This window comes from Diorhabda carinulata, chromosome 4 (genome assembly GCF_026250575.1).
Source record: "Diorhabda carinulata isolate Delta chromosome 4, icDioCari1.1, whole genome shotgun sequence".
NCBI lineage: Eukaryota > Metazoa > Arthropoda > Insecta > Coleoptera > Chrysomelidae > Diorhabda > Diorhabda carinulata.
The window spans coordinates 31,379,790-31,404,675 of record NC_079463.1 but is presented as its reverse complement, the minus strand read 5'-3'; the positions used below and the strand labels follow the sequence as shown (position 1 = coordinate 31,404,675).

General features: G+C 29.0%; 3 protein-coding genes across 4 annotated transcripts in view; 2 read left to right on the top strand and 1 right to left on the bottom strand.

Annotated features, from left to right (window-relative positions):
• LOC130892824 (G1/S-specific cyclin-D3-like) overlaps positions 1-2,930 on the top strand; it is a 52,388-nt gene extending 49,458 nt beyond the window's left edge. The window contains exons 4-5 of the mRNA XM_057798480.1: positions 1,183-1,328; positions 1,413-2,930. Coding sequence (XP_057654463.1) covers positions 1,183-1,328; positions 1,413-1,601 — 335 coding nt within the window. The 3' untranslated portion in view covers positions 1,602-2,930. The remainder of the gene's footprint in view (positions 1-1,182; positions 1,329-1,412) is intronic.
• A 2,602-nt stretch (positions 2,931-5,532) lies between these two features.
• On the top strand, positions 5,533-8,617 carry LOC130893186 (ADP-ribosylation factor-like protein 1). The gene is made up of 4 exons (XM_057799073.1): positions 5,533-5,705; positions 5,760-5,976; positions 6,085-6,196; positions 7,022-8,617. The coding sequence occupies exons 1-4, from the start codon at positions 5,702-5,704 to the stop codon at positions 7,229-7,231; spliced, it is 543 nt and encodes a 180-aa protein (XP_057655056.1). The 5' UTR covers positions 5,533-5,701; the 3' UTR covers positions 7,232-8,617.
• On the bottom strand, positions 8,523-23,937 carry LOC130893185 (probable phosphorylase b kinase regulatory subunit alpha). 2 transcript variants are annotated; one of them, XM_057799072.1, is made up of 18 exons: positions 22,599-23,937; positions 22,183-22,535; positions 21,929-22,117; positions 21,726-21,878; positions 21,500-21,673; positions 20,902-21,115; positions 20,151-20,260; positions 17,987-18,134; positions 14,400-14,564; positions 14,177-14,344; positions 13,898-14,118; positions 12,907-13,192; positions 12,647-12,849; positions 11,125-11,263; positions 11,012-11,064; positions 10,805-10,954; positions 10,487-10,744; positions 8,523-9,119 (listed from the first exon to the last, which is right to left on the bottom strand). In XM_057799072.1, the coding sequence occupies exons 1-18, from the start codon at positions 22,972-22,974 to the stop codon at positions 8,892-8,894; spliced, it is 3,588 nt and encodes a 1,195-aa protein (XP_057655055.1). In that variant the 5' UTR covers positions 22,975-23,937; the 3' UTR covers positions 8,523-8,891. The 2 variants fall into 2 exon arrangements, with proteins under 2 accessions (XP_057655055.1, XP_057655054.1); XM_057799071.1 differs by lacking the exon at positions 17,987-18,134 and adding an exon at positions 17,615-17,762.
• Positions 23,938-24,886: the final 949 nt, after the last annotated feature.

Sequence of the window (24,886 nt, the reverse complement as noted above, 5' to 3'; positions counted from 1 at the left end):
TCATAATTCTAATAGATAACATGTATCGACATAACCCTCCTTGTCGATGAGTCTCACTAAATACATTAGTTGCACCATTACTATAAAAGGACCAACATTAAATTATCATCTGTCAAAGTTATTACCCATCTCAAAACTGTATTAATTGGAACTGATTGTTTTTCGACAAACTCAATAAGTTCTTGTTATAAATATTGGCAAAGTTAAAATCATTCAAATACCAAAGATAAAATCAAAACTTTTAATGCGGACGTAATCAGCATTCCCAAGGTAACGTTAAAATAATGTCTAATTAAAGAATATTGAACCAAACGACATTTTCTGGTTCTTCTCAGCAGGACGATATAGTTCTTAGTTCTTGGATGAAATTGTTTAGTACAGGTTTCTAGTTAATGATAGCAGAGTGGACATCAATAGTAAATTATAATAAAAACTAATAAGGGCAAATGCGATTCCCTTTCGTATTTAAATAGACTATAAAAAGTGGCAGGATCACTGTACAAGAAAAGAAATAACACCAGTCTATAGTGCGGGGTAGTTATACCAAGAACGGTTACTGGAAACTGTTATTTTCTCATATATGTCAAATATAGAATAATTTTAATATCAATTTCTTATTACCGCATATCATTCATTAGTGCTTTTCCCTCAACTATTTTGAACGGCTAAATATTTATGAGTGTAATTTAGCATAATAATTGTGGAAAGTTGATTAGTTAATTGGTATTAATTAACTTATTGTTCAAGATAATTAAAATATAATTGATCAGTATCTTCGTGCAACTTACATACAAGTAGAAATGTTACAATTTCTTATTTATGTATGTTTATTAATTTGAATAATTTGATGTGAGAATGTAATGAATTCCATTTTATAACGTTTCGTTCCATCTCTACAAGTCTCTCGAATGCTTGGAAGAAGTAGAAGTTCGCTGAATGGAATGCGCCTTGGCGCTGCAACATTTCTCACGACCCAAACTGGGCATATTTTCAAGGTCTGCATCATGCGCCCATCCTCGTACATACAGGGTGAATCAATTTCTACAATCGCCGAGTTCAATCAAATATGATTCAATTACAATAATAAATTTAATATAGTTGTTTCTTTATTATTTATACGAGGCAAAATTCATAATAATCTCACTTCTGTTATATTACTGATTAGAACTTTCTTTGTTTCAGAATTTGTTTTTTCGAGGTATTGTCCTAGTATTATAGCATGTGCAAGCGTTGCATCTGCTTTGTGCGGAGTAGGATGGACCTACAAGAGCGGTCATACTCTAGAACAACTTTTGCAGAGATTAACCGCAATAACAAACATAGAAATGGTGAGTTTAAACACCAACAAAATAAAACAACTTATATAATTAAATTTCGATAAACAATTATTTATTATAATTATTCTATTGCAGGATTACGTGAAGGAATGCCTTAACAAAATAGATCAGATGATCAAAGATTCTTCTGCTTTGCCAGGCGAGGACTTTAAGTCTGTAAACGGTACAGCCAGACCGGGAGAATTTACACCACCGCCTTTGGAAAAAAACCAGGAACATAACACAGCTTTAACCCCTACAGATGTGCACGACATCCATTTTTGACACAAGAAATAGGAGTGCGCCAGTGATAATATTAGAATACCTAGAGCTTCCATAAACGTTTATAAAATTTAAATGTGTACCTTAAATAGAGACGTATTTTTTTAATAAATTTTCTGCGCGTTGTGAATCGGTTAGTATGTGTATATCGATAACACGATAATAGTGTTTATTGTATTTGTTTAAATATTTGGTGTGGATGTAAGCGCTATAACAGAAAATAAATGTTGAAGTGGGAGAGAAGAATAAAATGAATGATGAAATGTCATGAAAAACTTCGGGGGAAGGCAATAAATTACGCTTTAAGTGAGAAACAGTAGTTGGATATTTTTTTTGTAAAATAAGTGCAGACTGGAAAACAATTTTTAGATATTAATAATATAACATTATAAGAGACCATCTTTAATATGAAACGGATATATAATAAATGTTAAATTTTGACGCATCCATGAATAGTCTACTTATAAAACAAGGTAATATAGTTATATATATATATAATAAACTACTATCTATTATTAGAAGCATTGGAATTAAATAAACGTTTTTAGTTTAATTCAAGGTTTTGTTTTGTCTGTTATGTGAGTATGGAGAATTTATTTGCTACTAAAATGGTTTTTAGAATTCATGTTAGTTAGGTTATTTATGCAACCCATACTAAATTCCCACAAAATAGATTTGTAGTTTCTTTTTGTTGAATGAATTTTAAAATTTCTTATCAGAACAATTTAGTTATAATAAATCGTTTCACATATTTTTGTAGAGTATTGATAAAAAAGTTATTATTATATACTGGTCAGAATGTGCAATAATTTTAGTTACCATCATTCATGGTAATATATCATTATTAGGTAGAAACAAAATTTTTTTACATATAAATTTTTTATCAATATTTATATGATTTATTGAAGAATAATTATTTGAATTAATTTTTTCCTGTCTGGACTTATGAACACCTCGTACACAGGGGTGGTAATTATAAAAATCGAACCCCTTTATAGTCATTTGTACATACACGATTTTTGGTTCCTTAAACTGATTTTTCCACGTCAGTTGAATAATAGTTTTTAAATTATTTACCTAAATATTTACATTGTAGCAGTTCAATCTGTTGCACAATTTTGAAAAATTACCATTTTTTATACCTATTTATATATAGACGTACAACATTTTCCCTTATTATGCAGCTGTGATATCAAAATTCAATCTCGACTTTATATTTTGGAATCTCAATCAGATCACATCAAAAAATACATTACCAGATAAAATTGTGCAACAGATCTTGACACAAAGACTGTACTATTACCAGGTGTAAGAACATAAAAAGGAAAATAATAGTTAATTTATCACCTCAATTGTAAACATCAAATTTAGTGATATCATTTTTTTTCAGTATTCAAAATTGATTTTTATTAGATGATATAAAAAGGTATGACTTATTTGTTGAAAAATAGATGTCATTAGAATTGTTATCTATAAAAACGACGAATTTGCAGATAAAAATATGTACACTGATAATTTTTAACAAATCTAAACATTTATAAACTTGATTATTCAAAACTAAAACAAATTCAATTCCTAACCTCAATTATGACATAAAGCTTAACACAGCTGGCAATAAAATTTGCAAATTTTTTATTAATTTAAAAGAAAGCTTTTAAAGTTCTTAATCATACTTAGTTTCTATTTATTTGAGTGGAAATGAGTACAAGTAGTATCTTCATAATCATTTTCAACCCCTTCATTTCTTCCCTGACTTTAACCCTTGATTGATTGGGCCTGTAAAAAGCTACAGGTTCATGAAGGATTCTCTTACTTCCTTCTTTTTTGTCCTTGTGACTACTAATATCAAACTCTTATAGCTCCCAAAAGTGATCCTTGACTTTAATCTGACTGTACTGGAAATCCTTTGTATAAATGTTTTGACTTCTTTTATTTGTATAATAAATTTGAATTGACTTAGTAACTTTTAAACATTATAAAAAGTTTTTTCACAATAATTTATCTTGACTTTCGTTTGAATATGTTTTTATGACACGAGAAGGTTTTAAAATAACTGAAGAATAAGTCTTAAATAAGTGTCGATGTAGTTTCAGCTCAAAGTTATGATGGACAGCCTTCACTTTTTCATTTTCATTAAGAATAAACTAACCAAGGAGTGTTCAATCAATGTGAAAAGTTTAACATTTATAGCTCCTCTTTCATCATATTTTTGCATTAAGTTTTCAAATATCATGATATTTGAATTTAGAAACTAGAAATAACATTTAATCGATATAAGGATAACCAACAAATAATAACTGTAGTATAGTATAGATTAAACATCAATATAGGCTTAACAATAATCGAGAAACGTGCAAACTTAATTATTCAAATGAAAGTCTTAAGGATAAAAACTACAACAAGATCCATAACCTCAAAATGCAAAATTCAGATTAGTAGATTCTATATTCTTTGAAATTCTATCGAAGCTGTAGATTGATATTCTGATTAAATTAATTTCTATTAATCTTTTTTCTTATAGTTACCATTTTAAATAGATGACATATTTTCTAATTTATGATCTTTTGTTTAAACTATCAAAAAAGTAGCACTGAAAGGATGTTGTAAAAAAACTGGTGTTTAGGTGCCTCATTCTTTACAATTCCAGTTACATATTCGTCGATTTTGTAATAGAATTAATCCTATTTTATGCACTTATACCTTTATATACGACTTAACTAACATAGATGAATTATTTGTACAAAATAGGTGTTTCAATTATTTTTACAATAAATAGGTTAAAGTATTTCTTTTTACAATGTAATTCTATCCACTAGTATGTACTTTATCAAATTGACTCGTCCCGATAATTTGAGGGTTATTTTGTTTAATTTTATGTGATTTCTCTTGCAATGTATATGATTTAAAATAATAAGAAAATACTCTTGGCGGATGATGATGAATTCTGATAGCGGTGTGGTGTTTTCAACCCCACTGTACAAATTATTCTAGAAAGAATCAATTTTGAAATGTATTAATGTAGTTAGCTTACCACAACGAGCAAAAATTACTGTCTTTGAAATAACTAAAATATTTTATCTTGTTAACACATTTTAAATACAAAATTACATTTCTTATTTTGATGTATCTTTAGTAACAAAATTTGATGAATATTTTACATCATTTGTCTAAGGGTTCTAAAAAAGTGATTTAAAAATTTATATAAGCATATATAAAAAATGCAATGAATTAGATAAACAGAGCCATATTATTTAAGTACCTAATATGCTTAAGCATAGTTATATATTTTACTATGATACATTTGCTTATAATTAATGTAAATATTTGTATATATATCTAAAATCATCTTGTTCAACCACAAATCTCACTGCCAGTGTAGAATTTACATACCACTTTTTTTTTGTTTAATATTTGCTCATTTTTGTATACAATAGTTCAAGTTTATATACCTCAGTTGCAGTTCCATTCAATCAACAGATCAATAGTTTTTATTGTACAGTTTCTTTCAAATGTGTAATAATCATATTATATATGCTTTTATTTGTAAATAATTATATATCTCTAAGAGAATTTTTATAATAAAAAAATATTTACAACAGTTCGCATTTTTATTTCACAAAGTTTGAATTGTTATAAATTTGTTTGTGTGTACTCAATTTTATATTCTATAAGACACATTTACACAACTAAAATATATAATGATAATTCCTACTGCTCCATGATACAATCTGAAATAGTGAAAAATGTACAAATAGAAGAAAACTGTGTAAAAAAATGATGGTAACGAAATTTAAAATAAAGAAATACATTTGGATGAGTCGAATAATCGAATTTCTCTTATAAACAAATCTTAACAAGTTTAATTTTATTTGGTATGGATAATGAGCGGTATAGTTAACGAATATAATAGTAACACTAAAAAAAGAAGAAATATGATACTTCAACCGAAACGTCACATTAGCTACGTCAGTGATATGTAAACGTACTTCTCATATGAGGCCAACTAAAATATTTCAATATTATTTTTTTGAATAAGAATTAATATGTGCAACTAATTTTTTTACTTATCGGAATCCTCAACTCACTAGATAAAAACAAGAATTATGGGTAACTAATGTGAACCGACGAAATTGAAATTGAGGTTAAGTTTTAATGTTTTAGGTATGTTATTTAGTTATTTCAAAAGCCTAATAGGCACACGCGAAATGCGAATTTTAATATTGGGCCTAGACGGTGCAGGCAAGACGACGATATTATATCGATTACAAGTAGGAGAGGTAGTTACAACTATTCCAACGATAGGATTTAACGTTGAACAAGTGACTTATAAAAATCTCAAATTTCAAGTGTGGGATTTAGGAGGTCAAACTAGTATAAGGTACAGTTAATTATGCACATTATCATACAGAGAGAATAATTAATTAATAATATAATCAAATAGAAGAGTTTTTAATTTTTATTTTAAATAATGGTAAAATTTTTATAGACCTTATTGGAGATGCTATTATAGTAATACGGATGCTATTATTTATGTGGTTGATTCAGCTGATAAGGAGAGGATAGGCATATCAAAAGACGAATTAGTTCCGATGTTAAGGGTAAGTTTCATTTTTTATATTAAAGGTCTTTTTTCATATCTTTCTGTGCATATTAAAATTATATCTAAATATAGGTAATTGGAAACGTTTTTTTTTTCAATGTTCACGTTTTTGACTACTTAATTATGAATCTTAACACAAATAACTGTTTTTTATCTGCTTAGTTAGATGTTAAGCTACTTATTTTCACATGGTTCACTGACATATTTGTTTTTTGTAACCCAGGATTTTTAAGTGAAAAAGGGATTTCATGTAAATGAAACAGATGAGTTATTATGGAGGCAAATCAAAACGTTTGACATATTTGTTGGTTCAGAATATAAATTATTTTAAAAACATGGACTTTGTTTCCAATTACCCCAATCCACGTAATTTTTATAGAGACAAATATCTTAAAAAACAAAACCTTGGATAAATAAACATTCAAAATTTCTTTTTTAACTTAATGGTATGTATGTATGGATTTGAAGTCTCATATACAATGTGATCCAAAGGATCTATTGTGTCCTCTCTTCTTGCTGGGATACTGGAAAATCCTGTGTTTACAGCTTATCCATTAATCCTACTTTATTAACTCTTTGTTTTTTCTTACCTTTAATTGACCCTTGCTTCAATTTGGCATATAAGAAATGCTAATTTTAGTTTTGATTTTGAATGATTATGCTTGAATTTACCATTTTCATCTTGTATCTTCCATTTATTCAATTTCTCTTTACACATATAGTTTATTAGATAAAAATTTTCACGCAAATTGATATTTTTAGAAATTTATATTCATTTCAAAACTTTATTAACTTATGGATGAATTTTATTGTAATTTGATAGGAGGAGGAATTATCAGATGCCATTTTAGTAGTCCTGGCTAACAAACAGGATATACCAGGTTGTATGTCACTAAAAGAAGTACATCAAGCTCTAGGACTTGAAGCTTTAAAAAATAGGACTTTCCAAATATTTAAAACATCGGCTACTAAAGGAGAAGGATTGGATATGGCGATGGAATGGCTGGCTAACGCTCTTAAAAACAGGAAATAACACTAAATATCCAGAGTATTCTAGTCTTAATCAAACACCGTATAACTGTATAAATTATTTTATAAAGTTTTTAAATTTTATTTAAGGAAGTCCCTACATAATGCCCCTTGAATGTAGCTAAAGAAACACTGATTTCGGAATGAAAACAAGTAGTTCATTTGAATCATGTTTCATAAAATATTTAAGGTCTTGTGAAATTACTTTCTAATCGATTCATATACGGTTCTTGGTAGAATTTGATATGAGGAAAAAGTGATTGTTTGAAAAAATTAGAGCTTTTGGAATTCTAGTAGCTTGTTTGATGTATGCTTCAAACTCATACTAACTTTTGAGTACATTTATTAAAAAGTTGCAAACAGTCTGGCTCTGAAATGTGTATTATTTATTTCATATAAACATCCATTTTATTTCAAGGAAAGGGATTATGTAAGGATTTTTTTTATCACTGTAGATATTGTTATTGTGAAAAAATAACTTTCATTTACCCTTAAGAAATGTTTCAGGTATCAAGTATGAATATACAGAATGTAAATATGAAGATACAGTTGATAAATGAACGTTTTTTAAACATTGTTTGAGCTCCCTTATGATTCACATATTTCCAGGTTTATTTTTTGAAATATTTTGATTCTCTTTTTACCTGAAACATTTTCCTTGCCGATTTTATGAACAGTATTCACCAAATCATTTACATACACTGCACTACAAAATTAAAGCATAATAATTTCACAATTTTTGTCAAACCCGTTATTGGGTTGAAGAAAATAAACTATGAAGTGTATTAATAAAAATACAGGGTATATCGATAATTGATCATTTAAAAATTGATTTATTTCCATCCCCTTGATTTCATAACTGTTTCATATGTTTAATACTTGATCGGTTTTAATAAAAATTCGTTTAGGCTTCTAGGTGAAGGTAGTAAGCCTCTAATCCGACCACCCATATCATTCCAATAATCTTCAATGTGGTTAAGGTCATGAGTTATAGTGGATCAAATGTATCAAACTGATTGAATTACAACCAACTCTTCAAAACTAAAGTTACTTCAGATCATATTTCCTCTACTATACAGTTGCGTCAGGATGTTGATACATATTTTTTTACAGCAATTTTAACTCACAGAGTGTTGCCTCTACCAACTCACAACAGGCAATTAAACACAGATTGCGTTTTGGAAGATTATTATCAACAATTGGGTTAAAAAACAAACATAAAAAATTATTTATTATTGATAAATATGCGTGAATTTTGTGGCGTAGTGTATATTTAAAAAATGTTTTCGAAATAATTTTTGCTTGCATTCCATTTATTTTCATTTTGTGCGTTATAAACTTATTTTCGAAATAAATACTTTTGTACATTTCAATAAAAGGTAAATGTTCACCTTTTTTTTCATTCAACCTTTCGCGGATTCCCATTTGGGCTCTTATCAACAGTTTGGTTAAAGACTTGAAAAGGATACGGATAATTAAATATTTTTTTCTATGATAATATATTCCAATAAATAAACTCAAAACAAACAGTAAAATAATAATTATTTGGCACAATTTTCAATATTTAGTCACTTAAAGCTGCATAAAATCCTGTTCAAAACAATTTTTTTATTAAAATAACGTAAAACCAGATCTAATGAAAAGTGACTATGTAAAATTAAAATTCAACTAATCGTACAATCTAAATCTCCTTGTTTAGGTAAACCTTCTAATGTGACCGCCACGGCTCGCGTCATGTACGTCATAGTACCGTAACAACCGCTAGGGGCGCTGTCGTAAAAATGTTGACAGATATATGCAGCTCCACCGCATAACAAACCTCCGCTTTGAGACAGTTCCCGTAGTTCTTTCGGTTTGGCGCAACAAAGGGTAGCGTCACCCTCGCATTTCATCTAAAAACGTTTGTTAAAACTACGTTATCATAAAAAAATAGAAAGAATCATAAAAAACAAAGAATAACTATTTACCAAATTTATTTCTAAGTGGAACGATAAGTAAATCATAGATGAATAAAGAAAATTGACTTGAGGTGTAGAACCCTGTGGTTTTCCCCCTCGATTTCCTCAAATGAAAACAAAACAACATGAAACAATAATTTCAGTATCTATCAGATAGAGGTCATTATATAATTTTATATTTTTTTCTTTCAAATGTCAACTGTCATGATATGACATCGTTCCCTTGTTCAACCGACAAATTACCGTTGGGGTAATAGAAGCTCGACTTGAAAAGTATTATGAAGATTTTTTTCAAAGAAAATCAACCATAATTGACTAGAATACGAAATTTAAACATGGATGTACAAGCACTGATGATCAAGACGTTCACAAATAAAGGTAACACCAGAAAATATAAAAAAATATGGAAGTATTTACACCATTTTACATAAACATTTATGGAATAAAAAGTTTCTTTTAGTTTAGATACAATGTCTCAGTATGAGACTGCAAAAACAAACTTTTAGGCCATTTTTTGCGTTGATATGTGATTTATATTCACCACTACAAATTATGAATCAAAACGATACCTGTATTAGTAGATTGAACCCAACAAAAACATTGGAAAACTCAATAATCTACTTGCAAGGTTATATTTTAGGAAACACAAAACAAATTGTTGATCAATTATTTAAAAAAATGGAAAATATCAACATTATAGGACAAACTGAAGAAGGAAATCACAATTAAACCCTATACCGAAAGTTCTAATTGTTTCTGCATCCACCGTATTCTTCAAATTTGGTACAAAGAGATCACTGGTTGTTTTTAGCCCCGAACATAAGTTTCACTGAAAGAAATATCAATCAAATGAGTACCCGGCTACTCATGGGTTTTCCAAAAAACCATCAACTCATGGTCGTAAAGAAATGGGAAAACAAAGAGAAATCAGAATAAGACTTCAGGTATGAAACAATCGACAACATTTCTTTCTTATTCCACCAACTGGTATTAAAAGGCTCTTTCATCAACAAAAACGAATTTTTTACTGGACACTACCCAAAGATACATCGGAGAAACTCCCTACAACTCTTGTCCCTTCTATAAAGAACCGTCGAATACTTCCTTTGTGAGTGCGAGGCTAAACTACAGTATTTACACTCAAATTTTTTAAAACCAGAAGAGATAAGCTCATACCCCTCAGAGAGGTGCTCATTTTGCAAAGTACTACCTGACTGGTAAACAGTCCGGGGTACACAATAGATCAATAAATTTACGACTTTATGCCCTAGCTCATCTAATTTCATTTTTAAATACTATACCTGGTCATCTAAAAATAATTCGTTGGCTATATGTACAAGATATTCCACTTGTATGATACCACCTAATGAAGGTACAATACTATATTCCGATACCAATGTTAAAACCATCGTAGCTTCCACTATTAATTGTCTATATTCGGGTTGGGGTATTGTATTTAATACAGTTTCTACCGCCAATGCGAATTTTAATTCCCCAGAGGTCATTTCTTGAGTCAAAGTTTGTGGTAGAACTTTACCCGCTATGTCCAATCCTTGACACTTGAAAATATAATTAGAAATTGTTAGTTTCGAAAGTATTCAACGATTATTGATACTCACTTTTTCCAATACAGACCAAACTCTCGAATAAAAATCTGTCGGGACTCTATTTAGGGCTCCGTCTAATCTTCTTCTTCTCAACCACTGTCCTTGACGGTCTGGTTCGATGTTATTATCATCTATTTCGTTTCCTAAACTGATGTGACTTTTCTGAAACGTTGACACGGTTCAATTTCGTATATATATACAGGGAGATGTATAAATTACCTTACTTATACGACTAGATTTATTCGTCACTATCGAAAAGTTACCTCTGCCAACTGAAACGTCGATGAAAAAATATTTATTATCAATTATTATTATGAAAACTTGTAACTTACCGCTACTTATTGCGAATTCTTTACCGCTTATAATGTGATGTAACAAATTTTTCATTTCGAACGGACTTAAATTTAATAAATGTTCGGATGCTTCGTCACCGTCGCAGATTAGTGTTCGAGAAAGTTCTGTCGCCATTACCTTCAAATAAATATACAGGTACATTTGTAAAATGGGATAAAAGTGATAACATAACCTTAAATATATGATCGATAAGCAAAAATAATAAATGGCATAATTTTATCCATCACAACAATCAAATTTTTTTCTCTACGTGAAATTTTCCCATTCTTCCAAAATACTTCTATTTATATAATTAATTTAATGCTTTAGAAACATTTTTTAGGATAATTCCAGAAAATACAGTAACCAAATAATCTTATAATAAAAGGCAAAGTTACATGAGAAAGAACAATAACTTATCCAGACTGTACACCATAAACAGAACATCAACTACTTGTTAAACTCATTCATTTTGATCTAGAACCCAATAAATTATACTAATAATCTTTTGAAACATCGATCATCTTCGCCAAGCTTTTTCTGACTACAGAAATAGACCTCCCCAGGTACCTTAGTTTGTTTCCATCCAAATATAAATCTGTAACCGAGTAGAACCTTGGCTAACATATAGGCATCTTCAGATGCATCTGCACAAGGTTTATCCATACTAGAACCATTGGTTTCTTTACCCTTCAAAGAAATATTGTCACAACAGGACTTCAACTACTTGTTAAACTCACTAATTTTCATCCGGAAAATGGAATATGACGAATTACCTCAAAAATTTTCTTTTGAAACATCGATCATCTTCATCAAGTCGATTGTAGCCTCTTCTAACTACTGAAATATACCTTCCTAGGTACTTGGATTGTCTTGTATCCAAATACAAAGCTGTAACGTCATCACAGTACCAAGTAGAACCTTGGTTAACTTGAAGGTTTCTTTACTCGTGAAAGAAATGTCGTCACAACAACATCTAGATTGTTATGAATAAATGTCATATTTAGAATAAGGTTCTTATTAATGCAGAAGTCATTTCCTCATCTCAAACTCTTACTTCGGAGCTTCAACATCAACCATCTATTTTATTTCTTTTGAAAACCAACCAGTTACTAGATATTTCACATTATTTATTAGCAGAATTGCAGGATTTTACTTGGATCAAGATTTACAATTTTCTTATCATGATTTTGAAGTTTTTCTTAAATTCCTCAACTGTTATCACATCTCCAGTACTTTTATAATCGATGTAAACAACTTTGGTGAAGTCCATTGTTGTTCGGGACTTTTAAAGTCAATCCAAACAACTTTGGTCAACTCCTTTGTCCGTTAAATAGTTTTATAGCCAATCCAAGACCCTAGATTATTCTTGAAGTTCTTCGGAACATTTTCTGGATATTCGATGGCTATTTCATCATACAGGTAAAGATTAAATTATACGGGAAAGAAAAATAACCCATCTAGTCTTGTTATACAACCTCTTTTATTGAAAATTTGTTTAAACAGGTGTAAAAAACTCACCTGAATAATCAAACCGACTCTCAATCTGAGCATTTCCAGAAACAGTTGTGGTTCCGTTCTGATGAACATGGCCAAATAGGAGAGTAACTCTTGTGTCAACATAGCGGTACTGTCATCTTCACCGTAAGCCTCGTGAATTAAAAGTCTCAGATCGTTTTCGGGTAATGGGGCGGTAATAGTGTGTTCGTTATTCGGCGGCATACCTGCACAAACAAGTAAAATCGAATAATATACAAGAGACTTATTTTTTTAATACTTACCAACGGTTATTTGCTTTTGTCTAACTAATAAGTCGGTAACGGCTTTAGCAAGATCTTCTACACGTTTTCCCAACATACCGGCCGTATGTCGGACGAGACCCCACATCTTTTGATGACAGGCTTTCTCGTATAATCCTTTCAATAGATCTTTTACGGTAACTACTCGACCGTATTCCAACATTCCTGTATTGTAATCGAGACCTTTGGTATCTACTAAATATTGTAGGATGTCACCTTGTTCGTCTAAGGAATCGGATTCCCTTAACATTGCGAACAACTCCTCCACCTACATTTGAAAGTTTTAAAGGTTATGTCGTATATACAAAATACTTTTGAATCACACTGTAAACGATTTGTGTGATAATTGACAAAATCAGTGGTTTTTTCAATTTTTTTTTTCACAATAATTGAAAATTTATTGTTAAAATTAGTTCAAATTTCCTTTTTAGCCACTTATAAATGACACAGTCTGTTTAATTCATATTTTTCCTAAACCTTTTTTTAATGATAATATCAAATATATACAAAAATTTGCCTCACACTGTACTGAAATTAATTATAATTTACCAAATAAATGATTTTCACAATTTTTTTATAATAATTGAAAATTTATAGTTAAAATTGGTTCAAATTTCCTTTCAAGCCCCCTATAAACAACACAGGGTGTTGAAATCACACTTCCCCAAACAATGATATCGAATACATAAAAAATTCTGCCTCACACTGTAATCTAATTCGTTGATAATTGACAAAATCAATAGTTTTTACAATTTAGATCATCTTTAAATTTGTGGCCCCTATAAATAATACAGGGTTTGTTAAATTCATGATTTTCTTCTAAACTGGTCATAACTTTTCAAACTACTTCCAAAAAAAAATTAAAATTCAATATTTTGTGTACAAATAGTGAAGATAATTTCAAATTTATATTAAATACACGATTTTTCAATAAAAAAATCACATATAATTTAAAGCATGATTATATTATTACCTCGGTATCAGCATACTGGGTTTCCGATTGATGTCTGTGTCTGGTTATGCTAACAACTGGCGTTCTAGATTCGGTCTTCATTAATTTAGGATTCTTCTCTGGAGATGGCGTCCTTTTCATATCTTCTTTCGAATAATCAGCGACATCTATCGATATTTGTGGAAAATACAACGACGAACGTCTATCTAAGCTCACGTTTCCTTCCATACCTAAAGTTTCAGCTAAAAAAAAAAACGTTCAATCAATGCAATTAAAAAAATTGGTATTTCTATTACTCACAATCGACATTGATTGATCTAGTTTTTTTAACTGCCCCTCGGACAGACATTTTTCTCATCAGATGTTTATTCTTAGGACCAACTCTTGCAACTGGTAGAAGGGAATATCTGTGAGATAAACTTCTAACCGAATGCTCTTCCATATACTGTTGAACTTGAGGATTCAACTCTAAAAAAATTTTCTTTGGAACGAGCTAAATAATGACAAATAATGTTTCACTCACTATCCGGTAAACCATCTTCGTGGCATCCCAAAAAACTCAAATTCGTTATACAGCTAGTACTTAGAAAGTCTTTTAAATTACCCAATGTTACACGGGTACCATTTATGTAACCGGATTTTAATTTTTTCATTGTAGTTATCATGGCCAATGGTAATTTTCCATCCTCTAGAAGTTTTCAATATTTTCAATGATCAAAATATTTAAAAAATGCCACCAGAAAGATATATACAGAGTGTCCCACGACATATGCTTTTTTTGTAAAAAAATTAATTTTCAACTTATTTCAACAAGGTATGCTATAACAAATATTCTATATTGTACTGAATGAACCTTGTGCACAGAATGACTACTATTCAACATAAAACAAATTTATTATTAAAGTGGTCAAATGAAAATTGTGGAAACTATTCGAAAATATTCATTGTGGGTCATTATTTAAAACTTTAAAATATTTTTTTTACTGAAATTCGTACTGAAATAGAGTTTCAAAATCCACTACTTTAGAAAATTGAAATATATACCTTTTAGTTTCAGGTAATAACGAAATTAATAATGATAGAATAATTATTAATGTGTTTTTATTAATAATAATTGTGCTATTATACCTTATAATGAAAAATATTTACGAAAAACTATTGTGAGACATACTGTATACAATAATAACACAAGAATTTATTTTTTCCGCTAGAAAAAAATCAGTTGAAAACATAAAATCATCATGCAGCTATTGTTAGTAGAGTTATCAAACAATGTTAAAGAAAAAAATTGATGAAACTTGTTTAAACAAAAACTGTCATTAAAAATTGTCACTTGATGTGAAAATTATATTATTAATAGTACAAAGACTGCTATTAAATCAATTTTTAGTATTTTTATGTTATAAAATTCAATTGCGAGTCGTTCAATAATATATAATTAATATAATCTGATATTTTCAATCAGAAACCCCTATATTGTGTTCTATATTTATTTTTAACTCAATGTATTCAATAATATACAAATTGTTCTGCGAAACGTAAACTACTGATGCTAGATGTGACTTAAAATCCATCTAATGTACTAAAAGAGTTGTGGAACTCAATGTTTAAAAGTGTAATTTAAAAAAAAACGCTACCTACAACTTTTAACTTTGTACATTCTATAATTCTGCTATAAGTAACTGTTCACTATGAACCTTCACTGACGACACAAACATTAATTAAAACTTGCGTTTAAAGTGAATTATATCAATTTCAATTCCAAACACATGTCGAAAATGAAACTACTAAAATTTTCTTTCCATAGAAACAAATGGAATGAAGATTCATAAACCGGTATATTATGCATTAGACGAATCATATTCCAAATGAAGTTTTTCTCTTCGTGACAGAAAATAAACACAATTATTGTGAAATCTCACTTAATAGAAAATTATATCAAAAGAACAATTATCATTAATTCAAATTGAGCGCACCACAATCAATACTACTCTTTATTTTTAAGCAAACACCCCGTATATTTGTATTCTCTAAATTATACAAGAGAAGAGTGGCTTTATATCTATCTAATCTATTAAAGAGATAATGTTCTTTAAAGATAAGGTTGTTGAATCAATTTTTTGAGCATAATTAAAAAAAACTAAGCCTGCAATAACCTGTTCTTTATACCCTCGTTTTTCACTGTGTTAAAGTTAAAACTATGTCCCGAAACCGAATTATAATAATTAATTCCAAACACATTTACAAGATTAAATCACTGAACTTTAATTATCGTAGTCTGTAAACAAATCAAAGGAAAAATCACAAACTGTTTTATCTAAAAACGAATTTTTACGAAATACAGCTTCACTCTTCGTGGTAGAAAAGAATTTTTTCACTTGCGACACATGATACAATTTATTAAAACTTAATTTTTTAAAAAATAAAACTTTATTTATAAAAAAAAAAAAACTTCAACTTTAATTCACCTAAGTGGTATGGTGAAACGGACGTGGCCTTTGTTTATGTCAGTGCAGATCGGAGCAAAGTGCGAGGGAGATAGAACAATGTAATATTAGAAGACTAGAAAAAGAGAGTCAACTAATCGTTAAAATCGATTTATATCAAAAGTATCGATATTTAGTTTGTTTTTCAACGATTGCGACGTTGTCACGTATTCAACTTTGTCGAGATATAAACAATTCATAACTAGTTTTTCAATACAAAATTATATTCATATGTAAGAAAAGGTATAGTTACTTAAATTCAAAATAAAACCTAAATAATTGGAAAAGTTAGACAATAAACTTAAATTTTTTTAGAAAAATAAAAGTTAGCTTAATCTTATCGAAATTTATAATAAAATTTGCAAAAAAACTGATAAGTAGATAACGGTTTTTGAGATATTAAAAAAAACTGATTAAACAACGTCATCTTCGAAAGGAGTAAAGGAAGTTTTGGATTAAGGTTAATTTGGTTAGAGATATTGCGAGTTGACAAGAGTTATTAAACAACCTGTATATTTTAATGTTGAAAAAATAATATAAAAATGTTTCAATACCACTCTTTTAATTATTACGCCATTGAGGCATTAAAATAAAAGAAATTTTGGTATAAAATGAAATTTAGTTCCATAAATATAATATTCGAAAGTCATAAAGATTGATATATTTGTATTTTTATCAATTTCTATCATTTTTGTGAAACAATCAAGTTTTTCTAACACCATATCCTTAAAGTCGATCAAGAATAATTTGTTGCACCACTAGGACCAGATTGTTCCTCTGCTCACCAAACTTTTTCTTTTTCTCTGCTGTTTTCGATAACTTTAAGTACATTTTCAATTTCCTACGATTTTCTGCCCGTTTTTCTCACTTTTGGATCCAAATTCTAGATAAACTCATTTCCATCTTTTCCTAGTTCCACATAATTATATTTCACCATCCGGTCTTTCGAAAAATACTGTTTTTACTAATCCGTGATCTTGTGATTAACCGTTATCATCAATTCTACACATTCTAATTGTTTAATCTCTTATTACTCCAAAAATTTTGCTGAGCTCATTCAAGTCTCATTGTTTCAAAGTCTAAGTAATGATAGGACCTAAAGTTTTATCAGAAGAAAAAGTTAGTACTGATTTCTATGATCTAGAAAAAAATTTTTTTTTATAAACAATTCCCTTGAAAACCGAATTCACCCCTATCTAATATGAACAAGGAAATCAATGTTAAAATTTGATAAATGCTAATTTGTCTTTACCTAAATGATTTTTGGTTATCACTACTGATATCGTAGGTCTTCCAAGCATATTCCTCCAGCTCATTGTTAAAAACGCTAAATGAGCTCTAACTTTATCGGCCAATAGAGCAATGTCATAGCTTGTATAATATTCTTCTGGATCGAAGTTCTAATCATGAAAAAAAATTTACAAAAATAAATCGGGAATAATTATAAGGAACTATTACAGTTTTTGTGGATAAGACCTAACTAATGAATTAAGTGCGCTATTAATTAAAATATTCAAATTCATGCAGACGCCATGGTTGTTAAACGAAACTGCGAATTGAATAACAAAATAAAAACATTCCTGTGTTAAAATAAATCTATCAACCTTTCAATATATATATGTACCTAAGTCGATGCTCCTACTAACCATTATGGTTAGCGGTCTTCCTAGTACATTCTGCCAGCTCGATTTTAAAAAATTTATTTCACTTTTGCATACATCTATCATCAGTTCATAGTCTGTTGCTATATAATTTTGGGATATATCCAAGAACTAGATCACAATTAAATTGAAACAAAAAATAATAGAATTTTTTGTATCTTTATAAAAAGTAATAGAGTAAAATAGTAAATGGAATACAGTTGGTATAATGAAATTTTTATCAACTCAAGCTGCCTTGAATTACAAAATAAACACCAGTACCTTGAAAAATTTAAATTTATTTAAAGTCCTACCAACCTCTAACATACCAAAAAAATAACAGTTACTGTCATTTGGTTACCTTCTCAAATTAGCATCGAAGGAAATGAACTAGAAGACAATTAAAAAGTGCTTCAACTCATATACCGATAAAACAATATATAACTATTCATAAGAATTGGAATAATTGTATAATCATAGTATGTTTATACTTATATTTTAATGATGATTTATCTTCATAACATTATTTATTTTAAAATGATTTTGTATGAAAAAAGAGATAAATCATCATTAAAACATATAAAAAGGGGTCTAAGTAGTAAAAAACTATACTAATATATTGTAAAAATACATTCTATATTAATTAAGTTATTGAACTGTAAATATTTTTTCAATTCGTTAACTTTATAATTGTTTTTTTCAATGAAAAATACTGCAAATCGAAATTATACAAGAAATCTAATAGAATCTAAATTGAAGCACCAGAAAGTATATAGTTGGGATAAAGATAAGTTTCCTAAGCCATACGTTAATTTCAAATTTACCGTTATCTTAATGTGATATTTTTGTCATAATAATTCTAGGGAAACTGGTTTTTGTTACAGCCCGAAACACCGAACACGATTCCCTAAAAGTTCACTGATATCCTGATAATGTGCTGGAGATATTAAACAAAAGAAGCAGTGAATAAGCCATTAAAATTTTAATAAAAATTACCGTTTCAATCAGTATGAATTCAGTTATCCTAATGTTAATTAAAGATTTCAATAGATTACTAATATAAACAATATTTTGAGGTTATAAATAAACATTCGTTTTTTTTTCACACATACCGTTCATCCACTTCCACATTTTCCTGTATTATTATTTCTAAATATTCACTCTTCATCTTGAACAGTTTTTTATAACAAAATAAAGTTATATTACTCGAAAATATTTCAAAAAAAAATCACAAAAACGTCAACAAACAAACTATTTGCCATATTGAATCACGTGGTTTTGAAATTATGACTTTGAGATAATAGATAATTTTTCAAATACAGAGTGATCATTTTTGAAAATTCCACTATCATTTTCTTAACAATAAATTAAAATTTTTCGTTATTACATTTATAACGAATCTGGGAGTAGAATATCTCTATCAAGTTTCTTTAAATATATTTAATGTTAGGAACATAAACGATAAGTATAATATGAAGTCAACGCGTTAGTATGTCAATAAAATGGCGTCATTGGTCAATGTACTGGTGTAAATTTCGTAATATAAACTTATTTTTTGGAAGGTTCGATCAGGGTTAAATTAATCCATTTGCCGTTTAGAGATTGACAAATAACCGAAAAGTAGATAAATTTAAGTTGGTACTAATTTGAGTTGTGACCGAGAGTTGAAAAATCCAGTGGCGTGCCAAAATTTATACCAATTGTTGCTAAATAATATATTGATATAAGAAATTCTATTTTTCTCAGTGTAGTGATTTGTACTTGTTTTATTATTGTAATTCTTTATACTACAACTCCGAAATTTGTTTTTAGCCAAAAAGTAGAATTTTATAGTTTAAATTTAATTTAATTCCCAGCTATTACTAAAATTTAAATTTCCCGCTAGTTTTTAACAAATAGGACATTATTAGCTGAGGTTTAAACTGTCAAAGGGCGCCAATTTTTTCAGATAAAATAACATTATAGTGAAAAATCTAGAATTTAAGTGATTTGTGGTTATTAATTATAAAAATTCTTAATTGAATTACATTTAGAAGAAAGTTTGCATCAATATTTTCATAAACTTCCACTATAATTCAGTATTATAACCTTTAATAAGTAAAATATATGAATAAAATAAAAAAATGCACTATACTTCATTTTACTCACCTGAGGTGTGAAAGCAAAAATTTTATCACCCAAAGAATACAATTTGCTCGTCGAAAGTATGCCCACATCTCTAGATTTCCTACCAGAGAGCCCAAGTTTTTTATTACGACCTAAAAGGTTCATCAAACCGACATATATATCGTGGGTTTCCCATACAGACTAATTTTTTCAACCAAACAAAAAAAATAGCATTTAGGGTCATGCCTACCCTGTCCGTTTTGTACTCATGGAATGTAAAGCGGGAAATCAGTAGTGAGTGAAACACAAGACAAGAATAACTTTTGTATATTCATTTTTTTATATTATTAATAATTATTCGGGTGTTGTGTAATGGATAGAACTTAAATTTAGCTATATTTTGATTGAATTAATTCAGCACGACCCAAAAGCAAAAACTTTCAAAATGGCGCCTAACCTAAGGTAAATAAAATCAAAATATAAGTAGATTTATTCACTACACAATATAAAAGAGTTAAAATACAAAATTCATTCGTGTATGATGGTTCATTACTTACTGGTATCCCGGATCTAAGAGTACAAAATGGTCAGGGTCGGCATAACCCTAAATGATCGGTACCTTATTATTATTATTCCATTCAAGTTTCTCAAATCTTCATTACCAGTTGTTTGAAATAGAATATTCACCAATTAAATTAATCAATAAACATATTTTAATATACATTTCATGTTCAGTTCAACAGTATAAGAATATTAAAATGATTATTAATTATAATAAAATAGTTTTGTTTACCTAAATATGTATAAAGATGAGAAAGAACTCTTGCCGGTTGAACTTCAATAGGAGCTACCTCAGCAATAGTTTGCACTTTAATATCATGCTCTGCTAATTTTTCTTTAATTTCGAAATCTTCTGCTAAAATTACCACTTGTACCACTACATCCGGTTTTTTTTCTGAACCTAATCGTCTATTAAGGGGATCTAGTTCACCGGGAGCCAAAAAACCCTAGGAAATTGAAAACATTGAATTGAACTCGATGCAAAGTAATTTTGAAAATTAGATTGATATTTGGAGTGCAACTGTACCCCAGAGAGAATATAAAGTTCTGATCATTCTAATAGATATTTTATTACAAGTACTTCTTGAATGGGCTATTGGGGTACACCCAAACCCCAAACTAAATCGTACTATAATAAAGTAATTTTAGTTACAATGCAATAACTTCAAAGAAAACAAATTTTCTAGGTGATATTTTCATTTTAAGAAAAACTTGCTGAAAAACTTGTTGAATTAAAATAAGTGTAGCAATTTGGGTATTAGGAAAATGTAAATATGTATTTACTAGTATTTAAACAATTATCAAATAGTACAAAAAGTTCATCAACTTACCTCCTGTAATAATTTTCCAACAATATACAGACTCTGCGCCCAACGAAATGGACAAAGACCCAAAGGAATCCGTTGTTGACTTCCAGGATTTTTATATTCAGCATTCACAAATTCTGAAGGCACCGAGTAAAGTTCTGGGACTAATTTCAATCCATCATCAGTACGAATCATAATCTATAATATAAAATATCAAATAATTATATAATTATAATACAATTTTTTTCACCTCTTCCAATTGTTTTGTGTAACTTTCAGCATTTTCTTTGTTTCCTCTAAATAAATTATCTAATATCATGTAACAAAAAAATAGCGGCCATTCACATTCAATATTTTCAAACATTCTCAGTTCCCATGGTTCGTAATATAATCTGCTTGGATCCTGGAATAACAAATAATAAAGAAAATGGAAACTCTTAAAATCAAATTTACTTCTTTGGGAGTTCTGTAACCATCTCTTAAAAATCTTCTAAAGCCGTACCGTCCTTGAAGTTTTTCAATAATAGATTGTCTACTATGGGAAATTAATGAGGGATCATCTATAGCAAAAGCTGGAAAGCTAATTACTGAAAGTAAACCACTATCAATTTCTTTTGAACTGGATTCTCTTGGTAACATTGACTACAACATTTTTAAAAACAAAATAAATGGAAATAAATCATTTTTAGTTAAGAATGTGTCATTACCTGTAACACAGCTTGACATTTTTGTGCCTCATCTGCTAAAACATGAATGACACTGTAAGGACCCCCCCTTGCTCCAAATAAATCAAGTTCATTCATTGCTTCTAAGGCAGCTTTTGCCATACCAATTGAGCTGGCATTTAATTCTGGTAAGCCATGGTTAGTCTTATCACCTCGTTCCCAAATGCCATAATCGGGAGTACAATAAGCACATTCAATGTAAAAAACTAAATTTTGTATAAAAGCTACTTCATCTAGATTAAATATTATTTGTAAACCAGATGCTGTCATTTGCGCAAGGAGTAGAAGATAGAGGGAAATTGAATCTATTTGTAAATGACCCCATTCATTATCACCTTAAAGAGAATTTTCGCACGTTCACTCTAAACAAATTAATATTAATTTTATTGGTTTCTTACCTACAACTATTTGTCCAGTAACAGATGAATATTTGGCATGTAGGGAATCTAAAGGATTTTGTGTTTGTTTAAATCTCTCAACTTTATCCTTCTGCTGCATCATACACATCAATAAACCTCTCATTAACTTTACACAAGACTGCTCCAATTCATAGGTTTTTGCTCTATCTTCATCTTGATCGGCAATTTTTTTATACGCCATCGATAGACCCCAAACCGAAAGTATACAGTAAACGTTGTCTCGAATCCAAGCGTGATTATTTTCTAAACTTGCTGGAAATAATCCCGTAACCGGGTTTTGATGCTCCATAATAACTTTATGTACGAGACGTTGATAATAGTCCAAACGGACTCCCGAATTACTCCGACTCCTCATTTTGTTTAATTAAATAAATTTTACTCCAATTTTTTTAAATGTTATTTAAAAGACTAACCATAACAAACCAAGGTGATTTTAATGACATATTTGACAGAAGACTGACAGTATTTTTTATTAAACGAACAAAAATTACGAAAACCAAATATCAACACAATAAATAGAAGAGAAAAATATGTATAACAGATAAACTTTGTTTTAATATGATGAATGGAGATTACTAGGCTAACTTAATTTTATATAACGAAAATGTCTTACATAATATGTATGTTTGGTTGCATATAGTAAAGGTTCATTTTATATAATTATAGGAATGTATGGAATTTTCTTATTGGAAAACTAATGTTGATTTAAAAAATTGGTGAGTAGCAAAATTAATCATCAATTATTAAATTTTTTTATATATATGTATTCGTATCATATACTTTGTAACAATAATTTGACATAATAAAAATTGACATACTCACATAGTATTCTATTGTACACAGAATACTTATTTTTCAAATACATCCTTCGTTTTATTTACTATCGGCAACAATGTATATTATTTATTTTTTCTGTTATACCTTGCATTTTGGAATTATATTCATATTTGGTAATTAACGATATTTTACTTTTCGGACAACTGGGAGATATAAAAGCGAACGTGAATTAAGTAAACAGTAATTCAAAATTTGGTTACAACGTTTCTGGTTCTCCCCATCTACTGACGAAATGAAACTAACATTTAAAAGGAATAATTTCCCAGGAGAAATCACAACACAAACGGTATTCAGAGGTACATTTGTGGAAATAAGATATGAAGGTTAAACGATGTCTGTAATTTATTATTTAATAATAAAATAAAAACGGTTTTATGATTAGATACATATATAAATAGTAGTGATGTAGTATGTGATTATCAATGATTGTAATGAAATAAGACGGTAGTAAAAGCAACAATCGAATAAACATTGTTTAAATATTAATTATCTGCTTCATTTTAATCCATTTAATTTGATGTCACATTATGTAGATTCAAACAAGCAGCGTCCAATTTTTGTTAGAGCCCTCTATTGATAGAATGTTGAGTAAAAATCTAGTTTTTGATTAAATTCATGTTTTTGTAGTATTTTTATTGATTGCTTCTCGTATCCTACCGATTCTACCACTTCAACTTGATTTATTTTGTTCGTTTTTGATCCTCTAATTTTGTTATGTAACATAACCTCTTCACTGGCTGATACGTGTTTGGAGTTTGTTCAATAATTATTTCAACTACATATTCCGATTCGAAGATACTGTTGAGTAAAGAAAATTAAAAATTATATCATGTATTATTAGAGAATACCTATCATGTAGTTTCAGTATATTTCTATTTTTATTTTGAATACAACTTAATAAATATGTATATATGTGAATAATTTTTTGCGTCTTTTTCCTACATTTTAAAAAATCCTGATTGAGCTTTTGTTCGTTATATATATATATATATATGAAGGAGGATTCAAAATTCTTGGAAATCATCCATTTTTAATCAAACCACGAAAATTACTTATTCTCGCTGTTGCGATTCCATTATTTTAAAACATACAGAAACTCCATTTCTAAATCAAAATCGAACATCAAAAAGTGACGGACACTGTAAAAAAACACACAAAAAAAACTTTTGGAAATGGTAGTTCTTTTTTCTTTTGATATTTCACTTTGTTAATTGTTCCTTTGTACTCGTATTTCACTTCACTTGCCACAGTCTGTTCATTAAAGTATGGCCCTTTCCATTTCACTGTTTCTTTCCCCTCTGGTAGTAGCAGCGGCTTATCAATAGATGAAGCAAGGGGAACGTTCTTACAAAAATACTGGATGAATATTCTGTTTTTTCGTTCTGTTTTAACAGTAATTTATTGAAAAAAATCTGCAAATTATACTGAGG